At 54.7% G+C, this 11,823-nt stretch overlaps 1 protein-coding gene across 4 annotated transcripts in view; it reads right to left on the bottom strand.

Moving 5' to 3' along the window:
- Positions 1–11,823, bottom strand: part of SLC6A6 (solute carrier family 6 member 6) — an 80,917-nt gene that overhangs the window by 5,334 nt on the left and 63,760 nt on the right. For all 4 annotated transcript variants that reach the window (XM_070433550.1, XM_070433548.1, XM_070433547.1 and 1 more), the window contains 5 exons: positions 9,777–9,889; positions 5,329–5,466; positions 3,844–3,946; positions 3,188–3,288; positions 1,380–1,550 (listed from right to left, as the gene is read on the bottom strand). In XM_070433550.1, coding sequence (XP_070289651.1) covers positions 1,380–1,550; positions 3,188–3,288; positions 3,844–3,946; positions 5,329–5,466; positions 9,777–9,889 — 626 coding nt within the window. The remainder of the gene's footprint in view (positions 1–1,379; positions 1,551–3,187; positions 3,289–3,843; positions 3,947–5,328; positions 5,467–9,776; positions 9,890–11,823) is intronic.

Here is an 11,823-nt window from a genome sequence, read left to right as displayed (position 1 = left end):
GGTTGGGGCGTGTGCAGGAGGCAACCAATCAAAGTTTCTTTCTCTCACTAAAAAAATTTTAATAAAAAAATAAATAAAATTAGACTTTGAAGGGACACAAATTAGTGACCTGTTGGGTGTCCTTGTGTCCCACCCCCCATGGTTGAACTATGTCATTGCTCTGGGTACTGACCAATCAGAACAGACATTCAAGCCCCTCTGCTATGCTTCCAAGTAACCCTTCAGTTTCAGGATGGTAGGGCCATTCTGGGAATTCCCGGGGAGGGGCTGGGTTGATGTCGTGTATGTGTATATACCCGGAGGGCTCAGGGCAGTAGCTATTGCCTGTATGTCCCCGGGCTCAGTATTTCAATACTTTAACAAATAAAAGGGCCAGTCTGGCTGAATACTGGGTCTTCCCCTGTGTCCTCTGAGGAAATACAAGGAGCCGAAGCTGCAGGAACACCCCAGGCCGAGCGCCATGCTTTCCTCCCTGGCACGGCCCTGCTTACTTCCTCTGCCTGGGGAAGGCTGGTCACTTTCTGCCAGGCCTCTCTCCCCCCAACACCTCCAGGCCATTCGCCTGCCCATAAGGAAACCCACCCAGTCCAAGGGGAGCCAGGGCCCCAGGACATCCTGGCTCCAGATTTTTAAGAGAATAACAATAAAAACAGCCCAGAACAAAACAGTGCAATCTTGGAGCCCACCCAAGCCCAAAGGTTAAGGGAGATTCTAAGAAAAGGATTTCTTGGAAAGTGCCCTGGAATCTACAGTATTGTCTGAGGAATTTCTGGGAGGAGGTGGGAGGCCGGGCGGGGGGTGGAGGGGGGGTGGGGGCCTGAGAGCTGCAGGTTCCACTGGGACAGAGGTGGCCTCTGAGATCGGCAGCAGACAGGTGGGTGGCTTTTTGGATCAGGGTGGGATGGGCTCCCTCCCTGGCTCCTGGCTCCTATCTCAGGGCTTCAGAAATGCAGCCCCCACTGCTCCCAAGATAAAGCCAAAGCTCTGAGCTTGGCATCCAAAGCGGCTGCCACCTCTCCAGCCTCATCACCCACCCCCCAGAGCGTGCCACTGCGGCCCAAGGGCTGTCGCCTCCTTGCACCGTGTCCCATACCCTCCCTTCTCGAATTCTCTGCGTGGCAAATTCCTCCTCCTGCTCCAGCCCTGCTCTGAATGTCCCCCCAGAGCTCCTCCCATGTGAACTGTACTTTGTTCCAGTCTCCCCTCCCCCCCCCATGCACCCTCTGCCTACAATCCCCACCCCTCCATAGGGCAGGTAGGGGTGCAGGACTCAGGGGAAATGGCGTGTCCAAGGTTACACAGCAGATTACCAGCAAGCTGGCCTTCAGCCTCCCCGCCCCCCGCCTCGCCCCCCCCTCAGATGGGCCCCGAGTGCTCACCACGAGGAACGGCCCTTCCGTCTGGCAGAGGCGGATGACCATGACCAAGGGGACACACACCATGGAGGACAGGGCCAGACACCAGCCCAGCCCGATGGCCCAGGTGGGGTACACGTACACTTTGTTGTAGGTCAGGGGTATGTACTTGACGAGAGAGAAAATGAAACATCCCTGTGGAAAGATGGGGGCAGTCAGGGGGGTCCTGGCCATTGGGAGGTGGTGGCTTCTGGGACCAAGGCAGGTCCCACCCCAGGGGCCTCACATCCTCCTCCTCCAGTCTGCAGCCGAAGGACCTCCCCCAGTCAAATCTGACCACGTCACACCTCACTGCCCTGGGCACCTCACAACCCTCTGCGGCTGCCCTGTGCCTTCAGGACGCGGTCCTAGCTCAGCCTGGTAGGAGCCACCAGGAGCTGGGCCCCTTCCCTCTCACCTGCCCCCACCCCTTCCTCTACGTCTACAGTCCAGCCACCCTGGACCCCTTCCCGCTCCTCAGCCTCAGGCCCTGAGGCCAGGCTGGTCCCTCTGACTGGACCTCCTTTTCCCTCACCTCCTCTTCCTGCTGCTGATCTAGCTCCCATGCTCCTGCCTTACCCGGTCAGGCCCTGCCCAGTCTCAGCCAGGCACCCATGCTTTTCCTTCCCAGAGAGCACGTGGGATCTTAACAAGCGGTGCCAGGAGTTTCAAGAAGTGCAATCACTTCTTCGGCACACGCCGCGCTCACCCAGCCTGAGTCAGTGAGGGCGGGGGTACGTGTGTTGTTCCCGTTTCTTTAGCACTTGGTGAAGTTCCAGGCGCACACAGCAAGTGCACAATAAATGACAGCTGCGTGGGTGAAAGTCTTTCTGCCCCTCCCAACCCATCTCCATCTCTGAGACCCAGACCCAGACCCCAGAACAAAGTGTGGACCTGGGCCTTGCCCACATGGGTGTCCAAACCCAGCTTTCAGCCCAACAAATGACCGGTGGCCATTGGGGTCCATGAACAGTGGGATGGATAAGGTGGGGTCAGCTCTGAGCCCCGAAGCCTGTGCACAGGTCCCCTGTTCCACAAACGGCTGGGCTGGATGGGCCCACGGCTCCTGCTCTGGTCAGAATGGCAGCCCCCGAGTCTACCCCTGGTTGTCCTGGATGACCGCCATGTGAAAATGACTTATCCTCGCCATCTAATGGTGTGTTTGATGGGAAAGCAAATCCATCTACATTAGAATTGATGATGGGGGGCGGGGGAGGAAGCATTAGGCAGCAGATGCTTCCATTGGGCACCTGCTGTTGTTCCTGTCCTTCTGTGTGGGGCTGGGACAGGCAGGGGAGTACCAGGAGGTGGCTGTCTGGGCTCTCCCAACTCCAGGAAGCTTTGTACCAGCCTGGGACCCGTACCTGCCACAGGAGCACCCCATTCCCATGTCTGTGACCTCTCCCTGGGACATCCAATGGCTGCTTAACGTAACCAGGGGCTGGAAGTGGGCTCGCGAGCTCTGGCAGGGTTTGGGGAAAGATGACGTGCTCTCTCACGGATCCCTGAGTTCCTCGATGCGCCCCGACATGTCTTCCTCTCTGAGAACCCTTTGCCTTTGCATGGGCTGGTTCCTTTGCCAAGAACCCCCTTCCCATCTTCTCTTCCTGACAAGCTCCTACTCATCCTTCAAAACTCATCTCAAAATAACCTTCCGAGCAGCCTGCCCCACCTCTTTCCGGGTGGGGCTGTCGCTAGGCTTGTTCCAGGATAGGGCTCAGCAGATGTGAATGCAAAACAGTTCAGCAGGTGAGAAAAGGCTACTCCCCACAGCCAGGCAAGAGGAAACTCACAACACAGAGAACTGGAGTGACCACGGCCCAGCTGTACTTCATCCATGGCCCAGGCCGGTAGCCAATCATGTCCTCAATGCCGTCATACAAGTTATCACCGCCTGCAAGAGACAGGTAGACAGGTGGTGACACGGTGCCCAATGCCATGCCAGCATCCATCCAGGGAGCAGCAGAGCAAGGGCTCAGTGCCATGCGGGGTCTCTGGGGCCTGATCCTGGTCCCAGCACATAGACCCATGGACAGCAGATGTTTATCTGAAATTACTTCAAAAGTAACTGGGCATCCTGTATTTTTTGGCCACCTCAGGCATCTCCCACTCAAAACCTGCTTTGACCAATCCAAGGTCTCAAGGAGGTCTAGCAGACCATCCCGGCCCCAGAGTTATCACAGATAGACCCCTTGCACAGCCAAGTCATGTGTTTGTCAAAACACACAGTCACCCCTTGCACCTTTAGCACAGGGAGAATCTGTAGTGTGGCTACAACAATATTTATGTGTATAGGGAAGGGGCCGCCTTCAGATGAAAAGTCCAGGGCAGGAAAGGCCTTCATGTTCAACACAGAATGCATTCCCCTTAGAATTCTGTTTCCGAAGCTTCTAAATAGTGAGGCCCAAAGGAGAGACGTGAGAGAGGATATGCAAAAACCGGTACTCACCATATATCCAGGCAACAACGAAACATTCAAAGAATGCAACCCACAAGAGGCATACACCGCTAGCTGCATAGTAGTCAAAGAGTTGAAACACATACATGCCACCCTGTGAAGAAAAAAACAGAAGTTTGATTTAGTTTCTAATTCCCTTAATATATGAAGAGCTCTGGTATATCAATAAGAAAATGTAGCCGAGACCGGTTTGGCTCAGTGGATAGAGCGTCGGCCTGCGGACTGAAAGGTCCCAGGTTCGATTCCGGTCAAGGGCATGTACCTGGGTTGCGGGCACATCCCCAGTGGGAGATGTGCAGGAGGCAGCTGATCGATGTTTCTCTCTCATCGATGTTTCTAACTCTCTATCTCTCTCCCTTCCTCTCTGTAAAAAATCAATAAAATATATTTAAAAAAAAAAATAAGAAAATGTAAAAGAAAATATAATCCCCAAAAGAAAAATTGGCAAAGACTATGATAACAGAGTACCTGTGTATAAAGATACTCCACTTCATGTTTGAAAAATTTAATCTCACACACACACACACGCACACACACACACACACACACACGCGCGCACGCACACGGAAAAAGTACAGCAAAGCAACGTCTTCCTTAGCAAAAAATGACGAGTTCCCTGAAGCCTGCTCCCAAAGGAGGTACTTAAAACCAGCCATGGCCAACAGGAGACTTGAGGAACATCCAGCTGCTCAGTGTATGGACTTGTGATCTACCTTTTGAGGGGGAGGTTTCTTACAGATACTTTTAGAAAAATAAATTTACTTTTGCTTCCAGTAAGGAAAAGTGGTGATGGGAAACCCTGAATTGAGTTTGGGGGCCAATGCAACCCTTTGCAGGAGGATATGGGGAGGTGGGTGGGGAGAGGTACTGGAGAGAGCATGCCCTGGCCTATGCTCAGCTCACACGCCTACGTTATTTAGTACAAGAATCTTTTCTTCCCTGGCCCACCTCTTGCTAGACGTGCCGATCCACTGCTGCCTCAGACACTCCTCTCCTTTCCTCTCTTGCTTCTTTGTCCCACTTTAAACAGATCCTCTCTGGACCCTGCCCACTCTCTGAACAGCGCATCCCCCGGCCTCGGTCAGCACTGCTTACAGTGTTTACCCTGGAGAGCCAACTCCCCCCAGGCCTGAGAAGGGCGCTGCACAGTCAGGGTGAGCAGAGCTGTTGTTAACATGGATTTTAGCTGAGGTCCCCCACCCCCAGGCCTTCCAGGATGAGGAAGACGGAGAGCAACAGGGCTGCCAAGCTAACAGGAGAAAGGGGGGAGATTGGGTCTACTGCTGGACTCTCCTCCACAGTGTAGGCCCCTGGGCAGGGCAGGACCCCTGGGTTGGGTGGGGCTAGATTGCCCATCCGTCACTCATCCAGCTGTTGGGGGGACCAGGGAGGTGGTATGGCCTCAAACTGCTGAGTTCTTGGGGCACCAAGATCCCTACGAGGGGAGGCCCTTTGTGCCAAGTGAGAGCCACCTACCTCCGTCACCATCGTCAGCCCCAGCAGGTAGCTGATGCTACATATCAAGGCGATGAAGATTTCCCGACGGAAACCCTTCCTTAGGAAGGATGGGTAAAGATCAACCAAGGATGTGATCTGTCCTTCAACTTCAACAAACTGGAGGGGAAAAGAGAGAGGTTGAGCAGCCGATGTCCAGCACCTCCCTGTGCTTGGAGAGAGGAGCGCGGCACCGCAGTCAGCCGGTGGGGTCAAGTCCAAGCGTGTGAACCGGCCTTGGGGCTCGGCCTGTGGTCAGGCTGCGGTGGCCCATGCACAGTCCTCCCCGTATTCCACAGCTCGCATCTCTGCCGAGGCTCGCTCTGCCACCAGCACGCCTTTCCCTCATCAGTCAAGACTCAGCTCAAGAATGACCGCTCCTTGGAAGCCAATGCTGACCGCTGCCCTGGCACGTGTGTAGGCCTAAGTGTGTCAACCAGACAACCTCCACACACTTTGGTCTTGGTCCTCTCTGAAGCCAAGGGTAGTGCCCCCTCATCTCCAGGCCTCGAGTGCCCAGCTGGGCCAGGCACCTGGGGTTGCTCAAATGGGTGGGTAACGCAGGGCAAGTCTGGGCCTCAGTTTCCCCATCAGATTCACATGGTGGTTTTTAACTCTCTGGGGATTGTAAGCCCACAGAGAATTTTGCATGTGTGTGTGCCCACCTACTTGCCCACGTGTGTGAGCTCAACGCAGTCATGACGCCAGGGCTCGGTGGACTCTGGGACCCCATCCCTGGGATCCCAAATGTGTGGTAATGTTCTAGAATGAGTCTCAATCTTTCTAAATCTTCCCATCATTGCACCTAATAATTTATCTTGGAGACCCAGAGCATTACATGGACAGCTGCCTTGTGTTTTAAATGACAGCTTAAAACTCCATCCCGTGGACACATGTCGTCAGAGACCTAACCAGTGCCAACAGGTGGCTTCCAGCCTCTGCAGCTACTGACCTGGGCAAGGACTCTTCCCTCCATTTCTCTTGAGGCTCATGTGCACAAGTAAAACTTCAGGATGAAAGGGCTCCTAGCCTTGTTTTACATTTGATGGCCACAGACAAACTGCCCTGCCCACCGACACACCCCCTGAGGCCCATCTGAGTCCTTTAAGTTCTGTTCTTTCATCTGGGAGAGGCTGCTGGGAAGGAATGTTCCTACAAGACGACTCCAACCACGTACTCCTCTGGGACGCATGGCGGAGGAGCAGGGAATACAAAGAGGAACAGGTCCCTTTCATGTGCTGAAGGGGCAGGAGAAATAAATGCCTCTTTGTTGCCAGGGATTCAGGGAAAAGAGGAGCAAGAGGCTCTTGAAAGGAGCCCAAATACAAGGCGCTGATTTTTCGACCTCTCATTGATGTGTCTGCTGAAGGGGCTTTGAACCTAAATTACTACCGAATAATAGCAAACCTGCAGCTCAAATGTTAGCCTCAGTAGGAATTTAAAAACAAAGGTTCGCTCTTTTTTTTGAGATGGGAAATTACAGACGGGAAGATCATGGGAGTCAGGGCCAAGACTTGCACGAGCCCCTCTTTTTCAAGTGGCCTGTGTTGCCGGAGAACACCGTCTCCTCACTCCCTCCCCACCAGCCCCTTCACACACTTAATCGCTATGTGACCCTGACTTCTCCAAGCCTCAGTTTCTCCCTCTGTAAAATGGGAGGGCCTTGCCTGCTCAGCAGGGATGCTGAGACAGATGTGAACCCATGAGAGTGAACTGGCAATGGGGTGATGAACTGGTTTTAACACATATCAGGGCCTGAGAGGGGGGACTCCTGGGACAGGGGGTCCGGCCCTCGTCTTGTGATGTTTGTTCACAAACTGTGTCCCCTCGGGCAGGCCAGACATCCACAGGATCCTGCCTCCATGTGGGCGACGTCCCTACTCCTCTCACCAAGACACGCTCAGCAGTACGATGGCTCATAAGCCAAAGAGTGGCCCCCAAATGTTAGAAGTTCTGAGAGAGCATTTCCTGTAATGAGCAAGCGTCAAGCTCCTCCATCAGCGAGAGGCCCCACCAAGGTGGCCTGTGGGTCTCTGCGCTTCCAGGGGTGGCAGCTACTTGGGGAGAACTCAAAGGGAAGGCAAGAGGGACAAACTAGCAGGTCTGGGAACAGGCAGCCCAGGGTCATGTCATGGCTCCACCCATCAACCAGCTGAGCGTGGCCTCCGGGGGAGCCCTCATCTCTCTATGCCTCAGTTTTCCTGGATTCGGACATTGTGCAGATTAAGGAGCTAATGTGTGGGGGGGGAGTGGGATGCGGGGGGAGCCAAACTGGGGAAAGGGAGGGTGGGGAGTAGTGTTTAATGAGAACAGAAGTTCAGTCTGGGAGACAAAAAAAATTCTGGAGATGGGTGATGGTGATGGTTGCACAACGTGAATGTACTTAATGCCACTGAACTGCACACTTCAAAATGGTGAAGATGAGCATTTTACCACACACACATGCACACAGAAAGCCTGGCATGAAGCCTGGCCCGTGTGAGCACCTCAAAGGGCAGTGCTCTGACCTGTCAGTGCTGGTGGTGTGTGAGGCGGTCATGTCCCCGAGTTCACAGAGTGCATGGTGCAAAGGAGGGGTGCCAACCTACGCCACTGGACTGGAGACACCAGGCCCCACCCAGCTCCCCAGGCATAAGCCCACCACGTTCCTTGCTGATACAGCAGGCAGGTCATGTAAGGGCTCTCAGCAGAGCTCCACACTGTAAGCCTCCCTCTGAGGCTGGCTTCGAGAGCTCACTGATGGTCTCTTAGTGCCTCGGCCATGGTGGGGCGAAAATCTAATGAATAAAACCACCTCCGCTTGCTCAGGAAGCAGTTTCCGTAGCCCAAGAGGCCTATTTTGGGCCCATGGCGATGTCAGGCCTCATCATTTATTAACCTCTCTCTATTTTTGTTTTTTGCTTTCACTCAGAGGTCTGGAAAAAGTTATAAAAGCCATTTGCTTGGGGCCTCTGAAGGCCAAACTCATTAACTAGGGATGATTAATGGAGCCCTCCTGCTGTTTACACAGCTCAAGCCCATCAACAACTGTGGGAGCATTTTGTTTTCAATCCCCCAAATGTTTTCATTCTGTCTTTTCTGCTAATCCTGCTCCCTTGTCTGCCAAATCCTTGGCTCTGTTCTTGACCTTGCTGGTGGACCGCCTCCTCTGCTCTGCGGGACCTTCTAAGACTTTCCTCTGAGTTTCCGGGGACCCACCCTGGGCACTGGCTTTATGCTGCTGCCCTCGGGGTGGGCGGCAATGCCCTCTCCTGAACTGGCCACACCCCACCTCTCACTGGGTCTCAGATGACCAACAACCTCCATGAGGCAGCCAGACCCCCAGACCACACAGGAGGCTGCAAAATGCCTGCTGTCCGTGACTGCCCTCAGGTGCTGGCCCCTGGGTGGCAGACACCACATGCAAGATTCTAACTAGCCTGGGCAAAGGACCAGCCTGCCCCGCACACCACAGCTTCCCACTTCCAGAGTCACACCTGTACTCTTGAGAAGACCCCTGTGAAAATACACATATCTCCAGGGACAGGTGACCGAGAGCTCATGTTATTCATCCTCCCAGCACCACTGACTGCTCTGCACCAGGCATTGTACCTGGTGCTTCATACAAGGCAATGGAGATACAATCACACCCATTTACCAGAGGAGGAAAGTGAGGCTCAGAGGAGGAGGAAATGTGCCCACCATCACACAGCAGCTTGGGGGGCTTAGAACTGTGTGACTCCCAAGGCAGATGCAGCCCCTGGCTGGCGCTCACTGAGCATTAGGTGGAGGCCTGGGCCCTGGAGGGAGGGGCTGTGGGGGTTAGGAAGTGCAGTTCTGCCTCAGGAGGGCAGGAGCCGGAACCTCCGGAGGACGGGGTGGTTTGAGGGAGGCTCCCCGCGCTCGGCTGTTCAGGAGGCACCGGAGGACCAGGGTCTCACTATGGGGACCAGCTCCCTGACTCCTGTGCTCCAGGAAGCACAGAAGGGTGTGGTGAGCTTCCCCAGCCCCACTCAGGACCCTCAGTGCTGGCCGGGCAGGGACCACCTGTGCTCTAAGCAGAGACGCTTGCCCCTTCCCTGTATTGCCCTTGTGCCTTATCTACCCTGGGCCCCGCCCTGCCCAGCCACTCCACGGAGTGTGCCGTTTCTGTGCCGGCCTTGCCCTTTTAGTTCCCACCTATGGCTTTGTTTAACCACACCCCTGGTTGTCCATTTGCCCTTGCTGAGGTAAAAAAACTTGAGCTTTCGGGCAAATGTCCTGCTTCTGAGGCCCTGAGGACTTTCCCACTCCGGGTTCCCAGAGGAACCCTTGCTAGCCGAAGGGGTGGCAGGTCTGATGTGAGGGTGGAAAGGGTGTAACCGCCTCACACATGGCAAAGGAGGCTTTTCCAGAACCAGGTTTCCCCTGGGCAGTCCCGCCCTGGGGCCAGCCCCTCCATCGGTACATACCTGGCTATCCAGTCCAAGCAAGAGAAGCATAATAAAAAAGAGAATGGACCAAAAAGTGGGCAGCGGCATCATAGTCACAGCTTTTGGGTAGGCAATGAAGGCCAGGCCGGGACCTAAAGGGAAGAGAAGATGGGGAGGGGCAGAGGGGGAGACACATCAGCACCGAGACCCGCAGCACCAGAGCGCATACAAAGACACGTTGGTCTAAGGCGGGTCTCCCAAACCCAACGCAGGGAGGAGCCGGGCCTGAGGGCCTGCCCGGGAGAGAGACCAGGCCTGTCTCGCTTTGGGTGGGACCCACGGGCGCGCAGGCAGGGCCCTGTTTTAGCATCTGTCTCCTAAGCGGCAGCACGAGGGGCTCCTCACACACCAGCATCCGGGCGGACACTGGCTATTTGGGTGGGAAACGGGGCTGAGCCTGGACTTGCTCTGCCAGCTTGGAAAAGGTTCGCCCTCCCCCAACCAGAGCAACCATGCCAACATGTACTGGAAGGAAGCAAGGGGAGAAGTCCTGGGTACCTGACTCCCAAATCCCCGTCTGCAAAGAAAAGGTTTCTACTGAAACACTGCGTGAGTGGAAAGGAAAAAGAACAGAGAACCATGCCCTGCAGGGCCAAGGTCTCCTCAGGGGTGTCTCTGTGCACCCACCTGAGCCAAGGCCCAGCGCTGAAGGGAGGGGTGCGTGGGGCAGGCTGCCAGGCCTGGGAGACCCCCGGCCTATATTCAAGTCCTCATCCCACTGGCTCCTCCATCTGCTCTTTACGTCACCACAGGCCCTCTCAGGGCCTCAGGTTCCCTGAGAAGTGAGGGCAGGTTACATAAATGGCTCCCAAGGAGCCGTCCCATGTTCAGATTCTCAGATGCTGACACAGTTCCCCTAGCATAGAACTTCCGGTTTCTAAAGAGGGGACCCCGACGGAATCTGGTGGCAGGGCTTGGGACAGGAGCCCCATCAGCTCAGGGGGTGCCTTTATAACTGGACACGTTCTGAAGACGTGAGAAATGTCTCCGTCTCCAGCCGACCTGAGAGAAGATGCATGGGGAGGAACTGGGTTGTAACTGAGACCTGTGGGTCCACGAGACGGAGAAAAAGTAAAATCCACAACTAAAAAAAAAAAAAAAAAGTCAAGAAAAGAGACGTGAAACAACAAAAGAGGGCTGGAGGCGAGATATTTAAGCAGATATCAGAACCACATGAATGGTTTAAGAATGGGAAAAAAAACTTTGAAACAAATTGGAGCCAGAAACCACATCCCACAGCATTAAACACAAATGTGGCATTCAAGGGTGAGCCCTTTTACAATGCAGAGTCCACTCAACTCGAGGAAAACCCGATGCTGACCGAGCGTCCTCAGGCGCCTAGAAAACTAGCACCTAAGAAATGGTGGAAAGGGTGCTCGTACTAACCTCAAAGCCCAAGTTGGACCAGGAAGCCACGCTCCCACCTCGGCTGGGGCCCTGGGCCCCCCAACACGTCAGCTCTGCGTGAGGAGTCAAGTCCAGCCCACTTTGAGACAGATGTAAAATGGGACCGTCCCCCTCGTCCCCCAACCCTCCGGGGCCTGTGAAGGTTCTCAACGCACTCGTTTCTGTATTTCAGTTTTGCCTTTCTCAAGCCAGCCTCTGGGAGCGGGTCCGGGCGCCGCTCTAAAGCGCACGGTGAACTCTAGAGAGAGACGTCCCTGTGAGAGACGGCGGCCGCTCCGAGCACTCTGCAGGCCCCTGTTGGCGGAGAATGCGCCTCTCTACATTTCATTTGCACTCCGTTCGGCTAAATAACGATCTCGTTCAAATGTACTTGGCTCAATATGGTGCTTGTTAAAAGCTTATTAGAGAAATAATCGCCTTGGTGTTCAGACATCACCGTGGGGAGTAAGCGCCAATGTCTTGGAAGTGGACGGGAGGAAGAAACAACTTAGGCCGACAGGGTATGCACACACATCAGAGTGCCCAGCTGCCCGCAGAGCTGTCTTACGTATCGATACGTATCTCCCACCACCAAGTGCACTCCGTGCTCCTGGCCATTCCCAACCCATCAGAATTGGTT

This window comes from Myotis yumanensis, unplaced genomic scaffold (assembly GCF_028538775.1).
Source record: "Myotis yumanensis isolate MYYU_CA2020_CCGP unplaced genomic scaffold, mMyoYum1.0.hap1 SCAF_14, whole genome shotgun sequence".
NCBI lineage: Eukaryota > Metazoa > Chordata > Mammalia > Chiroptera > Vespertilionidae > Myotis > Myotis yumanensis.
This window is presented reverse-complemented; position numbering and strand designations above follow the sequence as displayed.